This window comes from Anser cygnoides, chromosome 4 (assembly GCF_040182565.1).
Source record: "Anser cygnoides isolate HZ-2024a breed goose chromosome 4, Taihu_goose_T2T_genome, whole genome shotgun sequence".
Lineage (NCBI taxonomy): Eukaryota > Metazoa > Chordata > Aves > Anseriformes > Anatidae > Anser > Anser cygnoides.
Window position 1 is genome coordinate 13,315,667 of NC_089876.1, and position 23,086 is coordinate 13,338,752.

The window sequence follows — 23,086 nt, forward strand, 5'->3', positions numbered from 1 at the left end:
GGGTCTGCATATGGATATGAAATAACTATCTCCCTGTGAAGTCAGATTGAGGCAATAATCCTGAATTCATAAGAGGAACTTGACCAAAACTGAACACTCTTAAAGGGACTATTTTTCTCAGCAGCTTGAAATTTACCAGTGTTTATAATAAAATTCCTCTTGCAGTGAAAGTTTTGCATGAGAAAAGTTTATTATGGGTCAGTAGATAAAGTCTTTGTCTCAGTAAGATTGATGCAGAAAACAAGCTCTTAAGAATAGTCCCAGAATGCAACAAGACATAAAAGATGTGAAATACCTATTGCAGTATTTTTAATGCAAAAAAGATCAAAACTTAAACCATGCCAAAGGCCAATTCCAGCATACTTTTAGGAGGAAAGAATTAAAATAATTCCAAAGATATATATTTCAAGGTGGCAGCAATTTCTCACAGGAAACAATTAGTCAGTAGAACAAAATTCAATATAGGTAGACTCAAGACAAGCATTCCAATACTGGCAGATAGTATCTTAGGGTGCTAAAATCAGCACAAAATAAAGAATTGTTGGGTCATGCAGCTAATGCTGTCATTTAGCACAAGAATTCAAAGGTTACCTATTGGCAGGGCTGAGTCCAATATACTTTTCACAGCCAGAAATAATATCCTGAATATTTACAGCTGAAGACAAATCTTTCCTGTATTCTCTTCTTCCAATTAGCCTACCCTTCCTGCTGCCTCATCACCTTTCACAGCCCTTTTTCCTCCATTGTTATCTTTTACCAGGCTCTGGAGAACAGATTTATTATTACTTTTTTCAGTCTTATATCTAAGATTTCTATATCTTTACCTATTCCAGATTTATATTTATTCAGTGGTGAATTGATCTAGCTTTTTGAGGAAAGTACTCACCCTTGGCTCCCTCTACAGTGAAAGGATTTCACCCATCTAATGTCTGTGCAAGACGTATTCTAAATATACCTTTCTCCATTGATTTTCAGGATCTTCTTGCCTAGAATGGAATCTTGGAGCCCATTAGATATCTAGAATGACCTAGAATTATGTGACCTGGGGTTCATGACCTCTGCTGGATTCACAAAAGAAGTAAGAAACACATGCTGTATAACATGTCCGTGACTGTTCTCCAGCACTGTGACCAAATGGCACAGAAAAGCTTGTGCCTGTCTTATTAAACAGTCAGCTTCCAAAACAGGCTGATGGCATGCAAGCTGCCTATTGGGAGCAGTCTCTGGCTGCACCTGGGGTTTTCCTGGGAAGGCTCATGCCCCAGCTACCATCTGCAGGAGTACGTTCAAAAAAAAATTAACGACATGGAGTAAGCTTAGAGGAGCTGAGTATAACCAAAAGAAAGCTAAGAGCATTGGACACCTTCATTAAACTCCAGAAAGACAGATTGTCTGTCAGGATCTGTTGTTTCATGACCTTTTGGGGATCCACCACATACTTTAGAAAGATAGACATCATTATGGACTGACTTTCATTTTCAGCAGCACACTATACCTTGCAGAGGCTGTCAGGCTAGTTGCAATCCCAGCACAGAGCTATGCCCTAACAGGAACCACCACAAGCCCTCACTCCCTTCCAAAAATAGTAAATCATTTTTCTGTTAGATCATGGCTTTTACTCACTGCCTTTGGTATGGAGACCCATGAAGCTCAGAAAGCTGGTCATATTAGATCTCAGAAAAGAATTTTTCCATGTCTTATAAAATATTTTCTCTCTAGATTAGATCTGCTAAATCAGGGCAAGTTTCACATCCACAACAGTACAGCCACTAAGGAAACTCAGCTAGAACTGAACTGAACCACCTACAGTTGGTGCTTAGGTCTCTGATAGGCAACTGGTGCACCTGGATAAGTTATTTACAGCTCCAGCCAGCAGCAGGATGTTTGACCAGGTGTGCTTGCTTCACTGAGTTTGTAGGTTCATGCACATTTCTGATTCCAGTCTGAGGAGAAGAGCTGTTTTATGGGGCAGTCCAAAATGCTGTTTCTTCCTGTCTAATCTAGAGATGACACTTTCACTGGGAAGTGATATTTGTATGTGTCTGTACATTATCCATCCAGCTCGAGACAATAGATAATTTCTTCTCTCCAGCTCTTTTTTCCATCCTTCTTTTCCCTCCTCTCTTTTTTTTTTTTTTTTTTTTTTTTAAGACTGATTGGAGTATTATGTAAATTCAGACATCCACGAACATTTCTGCTATGACATGTGTTCTTTACTTCTTCCGGTTTTCACTGTATTTGAAACTTAGTCTTACTGTAGCTGGTAGGAGTAATGTACTCTTGTAGGTCTATCTTACAAAATAGGTGCATTTTCCAGAAACTGATGAGTAGAAAGAAAAATACTTCAAAATATAGAGCCACTCTGTGAATACAGCTAACACTTCTTTGTGGGTTGTTAAATATATCAAGCATATTGTTCTGGCTATACTAGGAAATGACCGGTAAGCTGACAAAAGTAAATCCTCATTTGTCTCCCTCTGTTGCCTTTGAAAATGTTCTAACAATTTAAAAAAGGACATAACATCTTTAAGCTAACCTATTAAAAATAAGATCACTTATTTTCCAGATGTTTTGAGGAATGGTCTACAAAACAGATTTTTCTGATCAAAATCATCAGAAAAAAAACATTTGGATAGTTTTTTTTTTTGTCAAAAACTTCTGTTTTTTGTACTAAACTGTATTATTTTCAAAGTAGCCAGTGTATCTACTTATGTTTGAACATAATGACAAGTGACAACCACATTGGTAGATAAGGAGTAACTTGGATCTTGGCTCAGTCCTAATTCATGGTGTAAGAAAGATATTTAAAATATGGATGGTTTCAGAAATGCTGCTTATCTTGCTCAAGGGATGTTCAGATATTTGGGGAAGGATAAACACAGGATAAAATGCTAGATCCTGGAGGAGCATGTTGTAGTCCCAGGTGGGACTGTGTTAGGGGCTGACATTTCTACAGCTCATTCATCTATGCTCAAAATACACATAACATACAAAGGGTCTGATAAAAATACAGGACTGCTTTTCATTTTAAGAAGAAATCTCTATTACCAGAAATGCCTCTAACAGTGATAAAACTGGCTACAAGGCTCACATATCTTTAAGCATTTATTCAATTTCATTTCTAAAATGAAGGTTATAAATCTATCCCAAGCCCTTCCTGAAAAACAGTTATCCTCCAAGCTATTATGGACATTTACAGAAGAATGATTCTTTTCTGTGTCAGATGTTATAAAAGACAGTTCATACTTCAAATAATATGATTTATAAGTTCAGACTGTGAAGTTAAATTTAATAAAGCTCAGAGAAGATGCATGAGCCTTAAAAAGCTTTCTAATAGAGAACTTTTAGAGTCAAGATGCTACCCTTGTTTTATATTAGCTGTTCTGTATTCTGGTATATACTGAGATTACAGATGGATAGTAACAGATTACCCACTACAGAAGCTTTACATTCTTTCCTCTTCTCTGTCTTCACAGAAGGATTTAACTGATTCTATGTCTCATTACCTCTTTGTGCAATTATAAATATATAACTACAGGGCTTTCTTGTCTTCATATTTGTTTCCTGAGTTGCCAACTTTTCTCTTTCATGATGTAATTCCTCAAGGAAAGATCAATGTGGTTGGTTAGTATTCCCTTTCGTTCAAGGATCTGTTTTGAGATTTAATGCTATATTCATTTTATTCTATATCTTGAAAGGTTGGATGATTAACATTTGAAAATCAGCAGTTCTGGTAAGAGAGTCCTACAAACTCAAGAAAAATTGCCAACAGTGGAATTTCCTCCAACTATATTTTTCAGTATGAATTTGGGGATTTGACATTTTGAATGAAATAAGACATATGATTTTATAAAATTTCTTATGTATTATATATTTTATTCTTTTTAATTTTATAAGAATCTTAAAAAAAAAAATCTGATGATACTGAAGTTCTTATAGAAAATGATATTTTGTAAAAATTGCAAGTATTTTGATAATAAATTCCCTATTTTTTCCATCATCCCTTCCAGATAAAAATGGCAAGGGGGCAAATAAGATACATTTATATCAGAAAAATGCTGTTGGCACTACCATCACTCCTGGAAAGTAGGAGACACAGGCCCTAGGTTCTGCTCAGCCTGGGCAGCCAGATTCCTGTTTGGTCGGTTGGTTGTGTTTTTTTTCCTAGACTACAAAACTGTTTAACTACAAGCTCACAAAGTATTTTGTACAAACCTTACTACAGTTCCTAAGGCTGGTTTTGGTCTTTATCCAGTGAAAATCTAATGTAAAACATATACACCACGATTTAAACATTTTTGAAAAGCTGTGCACCACTGCTCATCTTGGTGGGAGTCCTGCTTACAACTGAATTTCTGACTTTCTATAGGGATGCTAGTGTTTTTTTAGTTAGGTGAACAATGTCATTGACTGTCTACTTAAACAGGGGTTGCAACAGAGCTTTAGGTGGCACATTAGTACTTACCTTCTCAGAACAACTACGTCTGAATATCTGTGGGAAATCAAAGTTGGATACCCTAGCTAATTAGGGAGATGCAACTTACATTCAGTAGACTGATGGGGTTTCTGTGTTTTATTCACCAAAAATCATACCTTATGCTGGATTAATGAAAACTGACATGAAAGCACGTGCCCTTAGTGAGCGTGATAGAGTCTAGAAAGACAAATCAGTCCAAAATGTCACAGAAAAAGGGAATGCAACATTTACGTGAGCTGCAGCTCTGTTCATACCCATACACAATGACATAACTTTCTCTTTTTATACTCATATTCCAGTTTGTGAGACAAGATAGAGTTAGCAGCTCCTGTTACCATCCCCTTCTACATTTACAATGCAATGAACAAAATGAACAGAAAAAAAATCTGATTCAGAAAAACAAGACACAAATATAGCTGCAGTTGATATAGAAGAAATGCAGCTTCAACTGTTTCCTTCCATTAGTATGCCAGGAATTGACTCAGGAGGAAATCCCATGGATTCCTGCTAATCATTTAATATACGTTATAGCTACAATGTAAGCATATTGGATGCAAATTAATATTGCATCTAGACTGCAAGTGAAAATACATTAAACAGGCTGCTAATTCACAAACAATCAATGAAAATGCTGTTATTTTAAGAGATTATTGCAGGAAACGCATGAAGTATATTTAAGGAATATTCCATTTGTACTTGCAGTGTTCCATTTTTCATTCTAGTAAATAAACAAATAAAACTGTTTCAATTATTAAATAAATGCAATATGTTTAATATATTTAATAGCTTCATATGGCTTAGAACTGTTAAAACAGGTGTGACTGGTATTAATGGGTCAGTTATGATTTTTGTGTTTTGCCCTGGTAGTTCAACAACAAAAGCCATTATTTGAAGACAAGGTGCAGAATATCTTGAAATTCAGGCAAAAGTTGAGACAGAGTGTTTGAAGGTTGGGATTATGCGACGGTCATCTGCAAGAGGAGACACTCCAGAAATATATCAGAAGCTATTTTAAATGCATTTATGATTGCGCAAGGCTAATTATAGAATCATATTATGGTCTTGGTACAAAGAAAAAGTTATTTGGGGTAGACAAGATTAATTCTGGGGAGGGCCTGGTTTCAAGAATTTCCTTTGGTGTGATATAGGCTCTCAAGTGGTTTGGTAGCTCACTCTGGAGTCAAGGCTTGGAATCGCTGGAAATTTGAATGTTTAGTGTTTGAAGTGAACACTTCAGCTGAAAATATTATGTATTTGTCAATAACATTGTTTTTGGTTAATCTTCTACAGCTCTAATTGTGCATGTCCAAGTCCTTCAATCATCAGTGTCACACATATCTGGGGTTTGACCACATGGTTGTCCACTTTCAGTAGGAAGAATGGAGAGAGATACCTAGGGTAGGGTATGCTACAGCTTAGCCACTCTGGTTATAGTAGTAGATTAACATGCTGGGGAGCATTTCAGACCAGCTGGCAGAGAACTTCTGCCTCTGCTAAGAAGTCCCTACTGCTGTGCCAGCCACACCAGGGTGATCCCTGGGACACTGTGACTCTGGAACTATCCCAGGAGCTTCTCTGGGAAATGGCTGGCTCATACGAGACATGCACATGCCAAGGGTTGGTCCAGCTGCACCAGGCAGTGCCTGGAAGTGCTCCCAGATGCTCTTTTCCCTACTAGGTTAGATGTACCTTTGCAAGATCATGTTTTATCCATAAGGATAATCAAAGGCTGTCTACATGGACATTTCAGGCTACAAAGCACTGTGTATGCTACAGCAACAAGGGCTTTATGATTGTACAAGTCAACTGCATGTCTTCGCAAGACTACCCATTGAACGTGGCTAGTGCTTTTAGATCTAGATGTAAGTCTTCAGGCTATTACATATTACCTTCTCTCATATCATAATCTTGAAAAATAACCTTGGTGATGTGTTATATGCATTAATGCAGGTGATGAATTCCAGGTCCCATATGTGGCAGGTGTCCTGTCCCTTATTACATGATCTGACAGGGTGGGCAAGATTCTTCTGTGCCTTCCCTTCGAAGAAAAATCTTGTCATTTTCCCAAATAATTACCCCAGACAGACTGGCCAGCTATAAGCATTGCTAGAGACATTGTATGTAGAACACTGTTCATGCACTGATGTATTTTGAATAGTGTCCTTTTTGGATGAAATGTTTTGCTAATTCTGGAGTTATCTTTCATTTTCTACTTTTCTCATATAAACATATAGTATGACATTTGAGTCTTGAGATCTTGTGACAATATCTCAGAAGCACAAGAAGAATAAATTAATTTCTTGAAACAAAAATCATTATTACATCCAACACATTTTAAACTATTGCCTATTCCATGTTTAATCTTTGGCATGAAAATAGGAAGGATAAAAGTTTGTTAGCTGATTATAATTCAGTAATTGTAATGTAGCATATTTTTTGTTTCATAATAAATGTTTGATATTTAATTCTTCAGCATCATTATGTTTACTGAAGTATCTTGTCAATCATATCAATCTTTTTCTGTTTCTGCACAGTGTTCAGGTACACAGTGGAAATCTTCGCCCTGTTTTGTTAAAGAACAAAAGTTTTCATGGGTTCAAAAGACATTATACAAATGCATGAAAGAAAATTCCACAGTCCCTTAAGATAAGAGATACCACTATTTTGGTGATGAAATCCCTAGAGTACATGTTGCTGGAACCTTGGAAATATACAAGGAAAATTTTGTATTACACTTACAATGTGTGCAATTTTTCTTTAACCTTCCAACAAGACATTAGGTTAGCTCAAGTATGATCATCCATGTCAAGAGTAGAGCACTTGAGACATATGTATATGATTAGGTCCCTTTCAAATGAATGTTGGGATCAAATTCTCTGCTGGTATAAGTGGGTGCAATTACACTAAAACTATGCTCACCAAAGCCAGAAAATCATTTGGCTTTTAGGTCTTAAAAAGTGCTAAGATGTCTACAAGAAATTGCTCGTCTATACAGTGAAGTAAGAGCAAAAAACAATGACCTCCAGTATGACAGCTAAAACTCACAAAACCGAAGGTCTGTATGCACTCTGACCATCTACAGCCAATCAAGCTATTCACAAACTGAAAAAAAAAAAAACCATATCGTCATGATTTATGTATCCTATGTATACTTTTTTTAAAAAAAAAAAATTATATAGGTCATTTTTAGATAAGAGAGGAAAAGTATGCATCCCATTATAACTATCACTACATAAAAACCATCATATATTTTAAGTCAGTGGTGTAGTTGAAGCTACTCATTACTTGACCAACATTTTCTCATACTCATATGTGAATGAAGCTTTCAGTGGCTATTATAGGGAAGATAAGAGAAATTCCAGGTGCTGAAAAGATGTTTTTCTGTTTTTCCATGTCACCCATTTTTAAAATAGTAGTTGAATTTCAAATCTGTGAATTGACTCAAAACATTTTTAATTGAATAGTTGGTTTTGATATTTCACAACCTTGTAACAGTTATTTAATCCAGGTATTGTCAAAAAGAAATGATGAAGCTGGACAGAACTACACATCTCCATGTGCTGCTGTAATAACGTGGAGAGAAACCACACTAGAAACAAAAAGGTGAATGTGATGTTTAAATATTCCAGTGTAAAAGGGCACTTTTGAAATATTCATGAAAAGTAAAGAGCTCTTCAAAACCAAAATACCTTAAAAAAGATGTCACCAATATTTTTTTCATATTTTTCATTTTCCAGCCTTCCACAGCCTGAACTGATGCAGCAATAAGGAGCAAACAAGAGACCCTTGAAATAATTTCAGAGTTTCTTACCACAGATTGACTAGGAAGGGATGCTCCAGGCCTTGCATTATCTGTAGCTCCCGAAAAACATTTCGAACTTCATCTCTCTCAATACATTTCTGTTTATTCATGTATTTCATGGCATACATTTTCTTGGTGTCTCTCTTCTGTACAATGCACACCTAATTGACAGCAAAGAAAAAGGCAAAGTTTGACACCTACAAAAGGCAATTCAGTTGTGACTTTGGAAAAAAAAAATTTTTTTTTTCAAGATTCTAAGGAGATCTGGATACCACAACCAAAGAACAACTTCTCAAAGTCCATGTTATAGCTAGGCAGGATTAGACTTCAATTAATAAATTAACAAAAGAACAGATATCCCTACAGAATGAGAAACCCAGAAAAGTGGCATCGTAATTTCCAGAATTTATTCTAGGAGTAATATACTTGAATTGCTTGAATCACAGTCTATTTTGTTAGTCACAGAAATTATTGCCTCCTGCTTAGGAAAATGCACAACTACTGTCCTCATTCCTACAGGTTGATATCCCCATTGTGATTACTGCATCATAAACGTAACCTATGTTCAGAAGGCTCAATATTTAATCTTAGTATCAAAATTATTCTCCCTTCATTATAGTTGAAATGAATTTTTCATACAGAGGTTCATCATATTATTTTTGAAGTCACAATTACAATGACTTAGTCTCTAACAGTAATTTTCTTTGCTTTAACATTTTTTACCTTTTTTGACAAAAGCCAAAAAATTTTGTAAATGCAGCATAAAAATCTTGAGAACACCCATGTAACATGCCTGGATTTTTATTTATTTTTATTTATTTATTTTCATTTGCCATTGTGGTAGCTTTCCTTGTGAATAAAGCTGGAGACTATAACTTGCACCACATCTAAGAACCATCATTTTAAATATGATTTTTGTCAACACAGAAATATATTATAGATGAACATTTCATCCCCAAAGGTGGTATGAATCTTCTCTTCATAAAAGCCCTACATGCACACACAGGGCAAAACTACTTCTCCAACAGACTAACTCTGAAGGCTTTTCCCATTAATTGATCAGGGCTTTTTAAACTGACAGATCCAGTGTGTCTTGATAGCCAATAAAATATTATCTGAAAAATTTATTTTGGTGCAACATTTCTATTGCTGATAGAGCCATAGGCTCTAATCAGAATTTTTCACTGTCAGGGCATATATAGACTATGCACTGAAAGCATCTGGTTTCCGTGTCATAGCTTTGTGGTGCCTAAGTTCAAGAGTATGAAGAATTTATTTAGTATGGACATTATTATTTTATATATATATATGTACATACACACCTACACACACGCACATACTATAATATATGCATATATATACATACCTAAAATTAATGCTCAGAGATCAAATTACAACACTGTGCCAACAAACACAATAAACAAAACAAAAAAAGAGTTTTGGGTACTCAAAATTCAGAAATGATCTGGAGCAACTGAGGCAATTTTGAACAGCTGAAACCTCTTCGGTGACTTTAAAAGATGTCATCTGAATTCTAGGCCTGGTAATGAACCACCAGCACTAGGGTGAGGGGCCTAGAGAGAGGTACTCCATCGTCACTTCTATCTTAATCTTAGAGGGAAGGTTCCAGGAATATACAATCATCATATTTTACTTACTCTACCTTTTTCCAGTGCCTCCAAGAGGAATTGTCTCAGTGAAACTGAACCACGATTATTTCTCTGCAACTCTTTTTCCAGGAAGTGTGTTCTCGAGCTCAAATCTACTCCAAAGATAGGAGTTAATAGAGTACTTTTAACATATAATGATAAGATGTGCTTAAGCAGAGTTTCTAATTACCTCTCCTAAATCAGGAGGTGTTCTGCTAATTAAGTAAAATATGGAAGGCAGTGTTCATTTTCTTCCCTGGGACTGTTATGGAAAGTCTGAATGTTTGTGATGTGCTTAAGATAAGTAAGTGTTCAAAATGATATAGAAAGAAGCCAAGCTATGGAACTATAGGGAAGTGACGTTGGTCTTTTTGTGGAAGAGACAATAAGTGGGTCTGAACTGAAATGGAGGGATGGAAAGGAGTAGTTTGAGCTTCCACAGATTCTTAAAAAGTGTAAGCAGGATTCATTGTGGCAATTCCTGATATCCTTGCTGAGATTATGTGGACATTCCAATTTAGTGAATCACATTATAAAATACAATGTTTCTACATTATAAAATATGTTTATAGATCTTGGCTCAGAACCTAAGACTAGAACTTCATTCAATTATATGAATTTATGGTGTGATTTTCTTATGAAGCTTGGCTGAGACTGAGCTGTTTGTGGAAGTCTCTCGTTTTGTTACATGAAAAGCCTTTCCATTAAACAATTGATGACTAAGAATGGGGCTTTACTCAACTGAGAATTGACAGGTTTCACAAATGGGTTAAACTAGGATCATATACAGCACCTAAATAGGTAATGTAAATAGATTCAGTTTTAAAACACTGGTGTGACTTGAGAATGTATTCATTTCTCTCACCTTCCAGTAAAGACAAGGGTATTCATCACAGCTGATAACATTCAAGGCAAAAGCAGGCTTTCTGTTGCTAGAATCATAGCGAACATTTTCTAGCAATGTGTATCTATACAGATCTTTTAATGTTTTCAGAGTCAATGGGATTTTCATTAATATACAAAAGTTGCTCTGCTGGAAATAAGGAAATCCAAGCTACGATCACATTGATATTATTGTGAAAAATGTTTGACATTGCTATGTCAGTGTTGAATAGTAGTGAAGATCCTCCCTGGCATTTTTACCTGCTGGCTGTCATCTCTTCTTCTGAGCAGGATGTTAACGGGCTGAAAATACGCCACTGCTGCAGGAAAGAAAGGAAAAACCCTCCAGCTCTCCTCACATGTGCAGTCTTAATGGGGAATGTTTAAATTGTTTTGTTGTTGTTGTTGTTTTGTTTTGTTTGTTTATGGTTAAAATTACTTCCAAATGAATTATTTAAAATAGGGACAAACAGGTGCTCTGGCACCTCAACCAACAAATTCTGCGATGAATCATTATTGTGGAAGTCTGAGAAGAGTTGTCTTATTTACACATATCAACATAGAAGCCTGTCTTGCTCACATCACATCCTCTTCCAATTTTTCTGTGAATATCATTTACCAGAGCCCAGACTGTGCCTTGCTCAAATTGATATCGCTGCTTCATCAATCTCTGTAGGAGATACTTCAAACCCAATATAGCTTTATAGTCAGCAGTGATAGACACATCCATCTCTGCCTAAGGTATGGGTCTAAATAGATCCAGGAAACCACCTTTAGAAGGATGTCTTCTCTTCTGAAGTCCCTCTAAAGTGATGGTAGATGACTAGCTTGGATGTAGGCAAGTCAAAATGTACGTAATACAAATCCTCATTAATTTTCTTTGGAGTTAAATGGTCCTTATTTTTGAAAAGTCTCATGTGCAAATATTCCCTTTCCTAAAAGGGCGAAGTGTCATAACTGTTAGCACAGAGTTTTCTTGTGGTTTTTTTTTTTTTGGCATGTGTTTTTTTTTTTTTAAATATATATATATATTTGTCGGAAGGTAAAAATGAATTGTTTTCAGAACAAACAAGTTAAAAGAAATTTCACCAGTGTGACTTAGAGCCACTTACCCTTAGAACCAGAGGAAGAGAACCCATAGGTTATGACCGCAGGACTAAACTACACTTTTCAGAAGAAAAATATGCTATGGTCCAGTTCTAACTACCATCTCTGGTTTCCTGTGATTTCACATGCAAAAAAATAGAGCACATACAGATCCAGTCTGATCTACAGATTAATATATCACACGAGCTGTTATGGGCCAGAATTTGCTACTGGTTTGCTGCCACAGGCTGCACACTGCTACACAGGAGCAGCCATAGGCAGATTCAGGGAAGCTCTTCCCTTCTCTTTCCCATTAACCTCAAAAGATTTCTAGCTGTCTTGTGCTCAGTCCAGAGAGAACAGGAGCACTTAGTCTCAGTAAAGCCATTTTTTGTCTGAGTTTGGTATATCAGTACTTCGACTTCTCTAACTACCATATAATATGGTTTCATGACAGGTCATGAATCATGAGAGATGCAAAACTGCAGCCAGGGAAAAATCCTCTGTTCAGGATTACTGGTAGGTGGAGGGCTAGCAGCTGGAGATCCCACCTCAGCCTTTCTCCTGTACCATAGTCTTATGCTTCGTGGATGTCAGGTCAGTAGACCAAGTGAGGTACCTACAGCTGCCATGAGTAATTACAGTCCAGGAGAGGACTGTGGCACTGCATAGGCAGAAGAGACTCACCTAGACATAGGGGACTACAAGACAGAAATCAGCTGTATGTTTCACACTGGGTTTGTGAATTGATAAATCTGCTATGAAGCATGGGCTTGAAATATTGCCACCTTATTTTTTCTTACCCAGATACTCTAAAAAATTAATGATCTTAGTCTCAGCCTACAAACAGTCTTGGAAAGATATACACATAGAAGCCGGAGAATGGATGTCATAAGTTTGGATTTACACTGTTAGGGAATTCCCTTGAAATAGGGAGATTCATTCCCACATTCCCCTGAGCAAAGCATGACAGCTGGAGAAGGGACCAAGCATCTGCTTAGTATCGTTTCATATTAACTCAAGCTAAAGAAAAAGGTGGCTACACTGCCAAACAATATTAATATTCTGCAGTAGTGCATTATATTGCTTTAAGGATAGCAGCAGATTTTTTTTTTTTCTTTCTGAAATACTTTGCATATTTAGTAAAGTACCCTTGATCAGTGCAGACGTGATTCTGGGCTCCCATCTGTTTTACACCAGTGCAATTTCAATTACTTCAGCAAAGGAAGTCACTGTTTTATACCACCAAATTAATCAAAACTAAGTCCTGTGTCTCAGCATCTTAGACAAATAGGAGAAAGAGTCTGTACGTTCACATTATAATTTGAATTTAATTTAAGCAGGTCAGATTGTTCAATATACCTGCTCACATGAACAGAGAACTTAAAGAAAATTGGTACTATAACATCCCTTAAAACTTGTTGTTACACCTGAATACAAATTATTTTGCAGCAGTAAGCCTGCAAAACCAATTATATGGTTACTATCATTGTAAAGAACAATGATAATTCTTGTATTTCATTCCTAGTCAGTATCATAGTTACTGGGGGGATAAATATCCAATTTTGGGGGGATATTTTAGTTGATAGGAATGATGGCTCTACATATAGCAAAATAGACAAATTAGCCAGATTAAATGTAAGAGAATGGTTCTAAGTTATGACATGGCATAGAGAAATATCTACTTAGACCAGTGTTTGGAATTTCTGTTTTGAGGATTTTAAATTGTCCACTTCTGAATTTACTAAGAAGAAAAATATTTAATATGTGAATAAAAGCTCTTTGGAGGAAATAATTTCTGACCTTGCATATCTCAAATGTGTTTAGAAATACTAACAGCTGAAATGTGTAAAGCATAATCAGCCTACAGGTCTTTAAAAAAAAAAAAAGAGAGAGAGAGAGAGAGAGAGAATTTATTTCCAACTACATTCAATGGACACCAAGGTTTAAGAAAAGAGCTACCTTCATCAACCTAGCAAAGCAAGTTCACTGAAGCCAGCAAAGACACTTTTAGAGGAGTGCCACATACCTATCACAGCCTGGATACCTCTGTCACTGTGGTAATATCTCAAAGGTCTGTATCAGTACCCATATACACTGATGGATACAGATATATACACTGGGATATATACACTAGGTATGTATACATGTGCCCAGGAAGAGGGGACAAGTATTTGGTGAGTGATCACACATCAGCCTGCCATAGCTTGTATGTCACTCTGTGTGTAATGGTGCTACACAGGCTCAGAGCTCAACTTCATCATCTCCTTTACTAGGGTGCAACCTGAGCTCTTAAGAACCCCTTTCCAAACTAAGAAAATCATGCCTGGTTGTTTCCAGAAATTAGCATGCTCTTTTTTGTCTCTTCTCTCCATGCACATTTCCTATGCTCTTCACAACTGCTGTGATGTATCTTCACCTTCCTTAGGGAAGAAGCTACAGAGAGTAGAATACTGCACTGATTTAAACATCCCTAAGAGAAGAGCATGTTCTAGGGCAGTTGCTTAGAACAGGAGACCATTTCTCAGAAAAGGCAAGCTCTTGGAATGCAAAGCATTTGATACCAAATGGACCAGGAATTTCTATAATAGCAAATGTTACTACTGTGAATTGAAAATGCCAAAGGAAAAGGAAGGAAGTTGCTTTCTGTAACCAACTGGGAGGGATAGAGAATAGCTGATGAAGTAATCATCCCTGATGAAGGAGGGAAAGTGCTGAGGGTCACCTTGAGCTCTGTGCACAAAGGAAAGCTGAAATGTATGGAATCTCTGCTATATCAGATACCTACTGCAGCAATATCCTGTTAAGGCCTAAGGTTGCTGTAGCAACCACAGTAATTTAAGAAATATTTAAGAACTGCCCACTGTAAGACAAGACAAGGTTCAAGATCATCTAAGGAACCTGAAGGTGTGCAAGTCCATGAGATCAGATTAGATGCATCCATAGGTCCAAAGGGAACTCGTGGCAGTCTGGTGAGTTTCCCACTGACTGGAAGAGGGGAAACATAACCCCCATTTTTAAAAAGGAAAAAAAGGAAGACCCAGGAAACGACAGACCAGTCAGTCTCACATCTGTGCCTGGCAAGATCATGAAGCAGATCCTCATGGAAACTATGCTAAGGCACATGGAAAATAAGGAAGTGATTGATGACAGCCAGCATGGCTTCACCTAAGGGCAGATTGTGCCTGACAATTCTGGTGGTCTTCTATGATGGTGTTACAGCACTGGTGGATAGGGGAAGAGCAACTGACATCATCTGCCTGGACTTGTGCAAAGCATTTGACGCCGCCCCACACAACATCCTTCTCTCTAAATTAGAGACATGGATTTAATGGATGGACCACTCAGTTGGAGACATGGATTTGAGGGACGGACCACTCGGTTGCACTCAAAGAATCGTGGTCAATGGGTCAGTGTCCAAGTGGAGATCAGTAATGAGTGACATTCCTCAGGGGTCAGTAATGAAACCAGCAACATCTTTGTCACTGACATGTCACACCTGAGGTACTGCATTCAACTGTAGGGCACCCAACATAAGAAGGACATGCACCTGTTGGAAAAAGTCAAAAGGAGGGCCACAAGGATGATCAGAGGGCTGGAGAACCTCTCCTATGAAGAATGACTGAGAGTTGTGGTTATTCAGCCTGGAGAAGAGAAAGCTTCAGGGAGACCTTATAGTCACCTTTCGGTACCTAAAGGAGGCCTGCAAGAAAGCTGAAGAGGGACTTTTTACAAGGGTATGTAGTGATGGAACAAGAGACAATGGCTTTAAACTGAAAGAGGGTAGATTTAGATTAGATCTTCAGAAGAAATTCTTCACTCAGAGAGCAGTGAAGCACCGGAACAGGTTGCCCAGAAAAGCTGTGGAAGCCCCATTTCTGGAAGTGTTCAAGGCCAGGTTAGATGGGGCTTTGAGCCACCTGGTCTAGTGGGAAGTGTCCCTGCCCATGGCAGGGGGGTTGGAAATGGGTGACCATTAATGTCCTTTCTGACCCAAACCATTCTGTGATTCTGTGAAATATTGAGAGAGAAAAAGTGATTGTACCAACAGTAATAAAATAAAAAAGTAGAACATAACTTAAAAAATTCTAGTGCTGTCAGAAAACAAAAAGGCCACAGAGTAATCATAAAGGAATAAAGCAGTTTAAGGAAAGTGTAATACCAAACATGGCTTTTTACATGTTGTAGGATGCTAGAGCACAATATATCCCAAACAGTAAACAGCGAGTCAATAGAGATTAAAGACTTTGCATAATTTGTTGACATTTTCTGCTGCCAGGTGCTTACAGAAAGACAGTAATAGGAAAAGTTGCCAGCAAAGAGGCTTCTAAATGAATGTTAAAGGCAAGACTGACTCACTGAGAAAGACACTTGAAATGGTGACTGATTTGCTGTTGCACTTTTGGCTGTGGTATAATAGGTCATTTTGAAATGTGTTTCTTTCTTTCCCTGTCTGTAGAAGGAAAAATCAGCTGATTGGTTAGATACTTGCATTCATTTGGGAAAAATAAGACTGTTATGCCAAGGACTGTTGCATAGACAACTACAAAATAAGGATTCAAGTTTAAAGGGGACCTTAGGCATGAGTAACGTTCTCCCAGGGTAGTGAAACTATTCTCACACACACATATCATCTAAATGGGTTCACAAGGACATTGCAGCCATATGAACCTGTTAGAAAATTAGAAGTTTCTATAAATGTCTTGGAAACATTCATAAATGTTTCCTAAATGCTATGGAGAAGAATGGGTCACCATCAAACAACAAACCTATAAAAAGTATGTAGGCTTATGTTATTTTTTCTGCATGACGTGGAAAGATGAGGGCCCGTTTGAGAAGGCATAGACAATAGAGGTGTGAATGGGAAGGTTTCGAGGAAAGATGGGTGCGGTAATCTTTGTGATGACCAGCATAATTTAGATATACCTTTAATAGTTTATTCTGGACCTAACTTCAGTCCAGCAATGGACCTCTATTTGGTTTGACATGATATTCCATCAGCGTATTGTGATAATAAACAGTCACAAATCTCCAGCTGCCCTTACTTTTAAGGGATTCTTAACCTGTATTTTGTGATAGCAGTATATTCTCCTGTTGACTTCAGAGAGGGCTTCTCTTGGAATATACTGAACCAGATAAAGACCATACTATGAAGGACCATGAGGTTCTTCACAAAGTATTTCAGCCTACTGCAAACTGGAAGTCATTTTTACGCATGGAAGACCAAAAGCCAACAAAATCCTATGTAAGAGTTTAATGTGTAAATACAGTATCTCACTAGCACTCATCTGGCATATATTGAAGAATCATTTAAAATAAGATCTAGAGAGAGATTGCTTGATCAGTAACTGAAGTTATATTTCACATCCAAATGTATTCCTGCAAGTAATGGTTTCTAATGCTTTTATAATATGATTTTCTCTGGCTGCATGGCCTTGTATTTACCCATATTAAAATTTAAAACCTTGTTATAGTCTTTATTATAGCAAAGAAAGGTCATCTACTCATGTGTAAACAAACCATTAATCTTCTCTGTTTCAGCAAAAGCCCATTGAATTAAACAAACATTTACTCAATGATCATAATTACAGTGTATGTCAGTTTATACAGTCTGAAGTGCGTTTAATCTATGCAAAGTGCCTTTAAAATATTTCAATTATTTTAGAGACATGAATGAGTCCAAAGACTTCAGAACAAGAGCTCTGGTGGACTGTCTAAAAAAGTAGTATGCTCTTACTTTTTTGTATATTCTTGTCTTGGGGACTGATTTCTAAACTTTCCTAATCCCCATTGAAAAGGCTTAATTATTATAATCATTTTTTAATCAATTAGCTGAGTGAATACATTGTAACAGAAATGGTTTAATGAATAATGAGAGTCAGTATGGTTGTGATGAGATGTTCTTTAGAAGCAAAAGACTACAAACGTACATTCCTTTAACCTGATCAAGGATGGAAAAACAAATGAATTCTCTATTACATTTTTAACTGCTAAAAATAAATTGATTCTTACCTTTCCAAAACTCCCCTTCCCAATAGCCCGCAATATTTGAAAATGGTCAAAGTTAACTGCAAAACAAAGGAGAGAAGAGAAGGAGTACAGTTTGTAGAGTGCTAAGTCAGAATCAGAAAACAGATAACAAAAGAAATGACAATGATTCCAATTAATGTCATTTTACCATGTGATATTTACCTTCTACCCTTAAAACACCAAATATATTTAATAGCTAACAAAAAGTTTCCATTAAAACAAGTTCCATTAATTTTATTCATCAATCCATGTTGGCCCAATGCATCCAATGCCCAGTATCGCCAAAATAACCATACCCCTGCCTTAATCAAGAAACAAGACAATTAACCTGTCTTAACCAAGTAACAAGACAAGGTTACAATTACACATCTATAAGAGAAAACTGCTCAGTGTTTTTTAGAACAATTAAAATCTTTTAAGTGGGTATTGAATAATTCAAGTAATAAATACTACCTGTTAACAGAATATGTAGTGATATAAGGATAGTATTTTTCAAGTAATCACCATGCAGTGATTACCATATTCTTTTATAGTGATGAAAGCTTGCCCCATGGTGAACTAGTAGGATCAACCCTTCTAGACTTTGCCACCTTAATACAGTACATAATTCTAATATTTTAAGACTATTTTGTAGATGTAGAATAAATTTTTTTGGGAAATTTTCATTTTAGCTTGTCAGTAGAATGGATTTACTCCCATTTCATGAAAATCTGACAGAGTCTGTCCTAAACATTGAAGTGGTTTACTGTGAAAGTGAGTGAGAGATTTCATTTTTCAGAAATGTCATTATTGTTGGTGTTATATGAGACTGAACACAGCATGACCTTCAAATCTCTGGTTCATTGGTAGGTCTGGTGGTTAAAAAAATCCAACAACATCCTGAACAGAATTGATTTAGAGTCATTGAAACACAAACCTGACAATGTGTGATACAGATTTTACAGTCATTTGTCAAAAAAGAATCTCACTTAAAGCTAAACTCAGTGAACTGAAGTTGACAAAGTTCACTGCAACTTAACAGGATTTTTTTGTCTTCTATGTTCCTGGCTTTAGTCATGTACCTTCAACTATATGCCTATTATTGCTGCAAGAGTAATCAGCAAAATTATGCAAACAAACTGTCACTGTAAAAATGTGGTAACATGAACAAGTACAATAAAATGTGACTTACATCATGATGAAGAAGAAAATCATATAAATCTAATAATAGGTTAAATATTTATATAAAAAAAATTATATCAGCTCAAGCTATGTTATGAGTAGAGTGCTGTAAGGTTGATGTATATCAAGCCACTGAAAGAGGCAAAAATCTTATTTTCCCTTTTGCAGTGGTATCTCATTTACACTATTAATATCACATAATATATTTAAACATTTGTTTATTTATGCTTGCTTACACTGTCTTCAAGGAAACATGGTTACCCCTTTCATTAGTGCAGCTATAGCAACCATCTTCCTGGTAATTGCTGGAGACTAAATCAAATCCAGAGCTAACAGATCTGAAAGCAGCTGACTCTCATCTTGAGCAAAGATGTTAATTGTGAATACAGTAGTTTTAGGATTTGGTTACTAAAATTAAAAAATGCATAACTTTGCAAAGGATTAATAAGCTGTTATTGCTGGAAAACAAATTTTGTGATGAATCGTGTAAGAGTTAGGGCTATCCAAATGTTTGAAAGAAGCAAGATTTTCTGTCAACGACTTGCATGTTTGTTCCCTGCCCACAGATTTTAGCAGTGGGATGCTGTCTTGGAGCTCCTGTTGGTCATTACTGGTGTGATAGTCAAGATGGTCAGTTTAGAATAATGCCTTCCACACAGTCATGTCAACTTAAATCTTGTTCCCACAAGTCATCCTTCCCAAGTATGACTGCAATCTTTAAGACAATCATTAAGTTTTCATAGGAATTGAACACAGCATGGAAAAGATGCAAAACAATATGTTCATCTCATTCTTTTATTCAGTGTGGAAAATTCAGCAGCTTTTCCCTCCATCACATCCAGCTGGTGTTCTTCAGGTCACTCCCCTGCTTTCAAGCCTTCTGATGTTTTCTGTTCATCTTACGAAGTTTTAACAAAAATTTTAATTAAAGAAAGTTTATTTTGACTTTGTCCTTTACCTTGCAGGCATCCAGTTGAGGCCAGCTCCCAAGTACAACTGGAAAACTGGTGATGCAGTCTATAATTATCTGGTTTTAATTCAAGTCACATTTCAGTAGAACTTGACTATATTATTGAGCTGAAGCCTGGCTGGTTTTGAAATATATCAGTTTGATAAACTATTTCATTTTTTCATTTTCTTTTTTTTTTTTTTTTTTATGAAACTGAAATAAAGCATTTATTATTAGCTATGAGAAGGACATCTTTTGTTGTCCATATAATTTTTATTCTGTTTATCTGTATTTCTCTAGTGGTCCTTATTGCTCTGAACAAGTAGAGCAACTTCTTTTGTTATTAGATTTAATTATAAATTGGACTTCCATAAGAAAGAAATGATTAAACAATGCATTTGGCCATGAGTTATATGGCCATGAACTATTAGTAAGTCAAATAAGTGGTTGAAAAACATAACTATTACAATTGATCAAATTTTCTCAATTTTTATATTTAACATGACTAGAAAGTGGGACGTAACATTTTCAAATCTTCATTAAGAAAAAAGAGTACTTTCTTTCTGTAGTTCACTGTATCATAAGCCTTATCTTAAATCAAGGGACAGTGATTGCAACATGTTTTGTGTGACAGAAAAGAAAGATCATCTTAAATGACTGTTGAAGTATTTGAAAACATGTGAGTCTGCATTTGAAGTGAGCTAAAGTTGTAGCCACTGCAGTTTTCTGAAAACAGTTAATTCACTAAGCTGAGACAACTTGATCTCTTTCGACCATCCAAATATACTCTCAGTGTATACTCAAATACTGGTGAAGTTCATCCCTTGGGATGGTAGGAAAGGATAATAAAAGGGATAATTTTGCAGTTAAGACCAATGCCAAGTTCAGCTGAGGCAAAATTAAGATGTTTTAAGAAACAGTTCCATCAATGGCACATCAGCCATGTAGAAGTCATGTTAGCACCACAATCCTAATAAAGAATGAAAGGTCAAGTTAAGATTACTGACACCTTGTTGCTAGACTAATCATTCTCTTCAGGCTTTTTTAATCTCCAACTGTCAGATTTTATGGCTTATTTTGTTCATCACACTTTTATTTTTATTTTTTTTCTGTTCTGTATGTATTTTTCTCCTTTCTAGTGAAAATTCAACACCACTGGGTCATCACTTATTCTGAGAAGAATTACAGCTCTCTATGACCTCTAGCATTTCCAATGTTCAAAATATCATCAAGATCAGACACCGCCTTTTCCTCTGTGTAAAGAAGATATCACAAGTATTGTATTCTTGTCCTCTAAAACATGACATGTCTAACTCTCTTGTGGAGCCTGGTGTTGTAGCTAATGACATTTTCCTAGCACAAAGCCCAGCTGAGATAATGGTGTGGTTGCAGAAGGACAATTTCTTCAGTAACACTAATATAACTATTACCCTTTTAGAAATAGTTTGTCATATTTGTCCTGGCTATACATACGGACTCCTGGCTGTATGTACAGACTGGGCGACAAGATGATGGAGAGCAGCCCCGCAGAGAGGGATCTGGGGGCTGTGGTTGACAGCAAGTTGAATATGAGCCAGCAGTGTGCCCTGGCAGCCAGGAGGGCCAACCGTATCCTGGGATGCATCAAGCACGGCATCGCTAGTCGGTCAAGGGAAGTGATTGTCCCACTCTACTCTGTGCTGGTGCAGCCTCACCTCGTGTACTGTGTGCAGTTCTGGGCACCACAGTACAAAAAGGACATGAAACTGTTGGAGAGTGTCCAGAGGAGGGCGACGAAGACGGTGAAGGGCCTAGAGGGGAAGACATATGAGGAGCGGCTGAGGTCACTTGGCCTGTTCAGCCTGGAGAAGAGGAGGCTGAGGGGGGACCTCACTGCGGTCTACAACTTCCTCGCAAGGGGGAGTGGAGAGGCAGGAGACCTATTCTCCGTTATCACCAGTGACAAGACCCGCGGGAACGATGTTAAGCTGAAGCAGGGGAAGTTTAGGCTGGACATCAGGAAGAGGTTCTTCACCGAAAGGGTGGTTGCACACTGAAACAGGCTCCCCAGTGAAGTAGTCACTGCACCAAGCCTGTCTGAATTTAAGAAGAGATTGGACTGTGCACTTAGTCACATGGTCTGAACTTTTGGGTAGACCTGTGCGGTGCCAGGAGTTGAACTTGATGATCCTTATGGGTCCCTTCCAACTCGGGATATTCTATGATTCTATGATTCTGTGATATTTTACTCAACAAGGAAAAAAAATATGTTGCAACTTTCTGATAATTTCTTTAATTTTACTATTATGCCATACTTAGGTGATCTGAGATACCACCTTTGAACTTCAGCTTTAGAGAATAGACATTTTTCAGAAACCAAAATTAGTTTATATTGTCTTCAGCTATTTTTTCATAAAGACAAATCCACAGAATGAAATTATGAGTGATCCCACAACAATATGAGGGAATTTCTTTTCAGTTTCTTTGATTTTCAACATTTTGGAAAAATCAAGAACTGTGTTTTCCACTCACCGTCTTCCACCAAAAAAAGTCACTGTTAATGAAAAGCTGAGAAAGACTATGGAATAAAACAAAGATATTAGGCTAACTAAGGGAGAAAATGGATCAGTGTTTATGGTGTCTGTTGCATGATACAGTACCAGAGTGACTGACACGTGTTAATTTCAGTAATGAGATATATATGCATATAAAATAAAGAATTTTGTTTCTTTAAGTTTAGTTACACTCAAATAAATCTTAAATGAATTCCATTGCACAGCTCCAAGTCTTTGTTAATTATTATAACTACCAGTATACCTTGCTTTGATTATTTTCATGGTTTTGAAATAACCTTGTGTTTCTTTTTCCAGTAGTTTAATGTAGAACTAATAAAATCTTGGATGATGGTGATGGAGCTTACAACCTGAATGAAAGTTTTCACCCTGCCTGCCATGAAAAAGTGAAAAAAAGGTGGTCCTAGCTAGTACAGATACTTGATCAAATACATTATTTCACTCAAAAATATCAGGCATATTTAGAAGGATAACACAGTGGTTTGTGACCAGCTTGGT

General features: G+C 36.8%; 1 protein-coding gene across 6 annotated transcripts in view; it reads right to left on the reverse strand.

Annotated features, from left to right (window-relative positions):
• The window catches only part of STK32B (serine/threonine kinase 32B), a 175,462-nt gene that overhangs the window by 127,995 nt on the left and 24,381 nt on the right, over nt 1-23,086 (reverse strand). For all 6 annotated transcript variants that reach the window (XM_048047020.2, XM_013179850.3, XM_013179866.3 and 3 more), the window contains exons 2-3: nt 17,909-17,964; nt 8,289-8,440 (exon numbers count right to left, since the gene is read on the reverse strand). In XM_048047020.2, coding sequence (XP_047902977.1) covers nt 8,289-8,407 — 119 coding nt within the window. In that variant the 5' untranslated portion in view covers nt 8,408-8,440; nt 17,909-17,964. The remainder of the gene's footprint in view (nt 1-8,288; nt 8,441-17,908; nt 17,965-23,086) is intronic.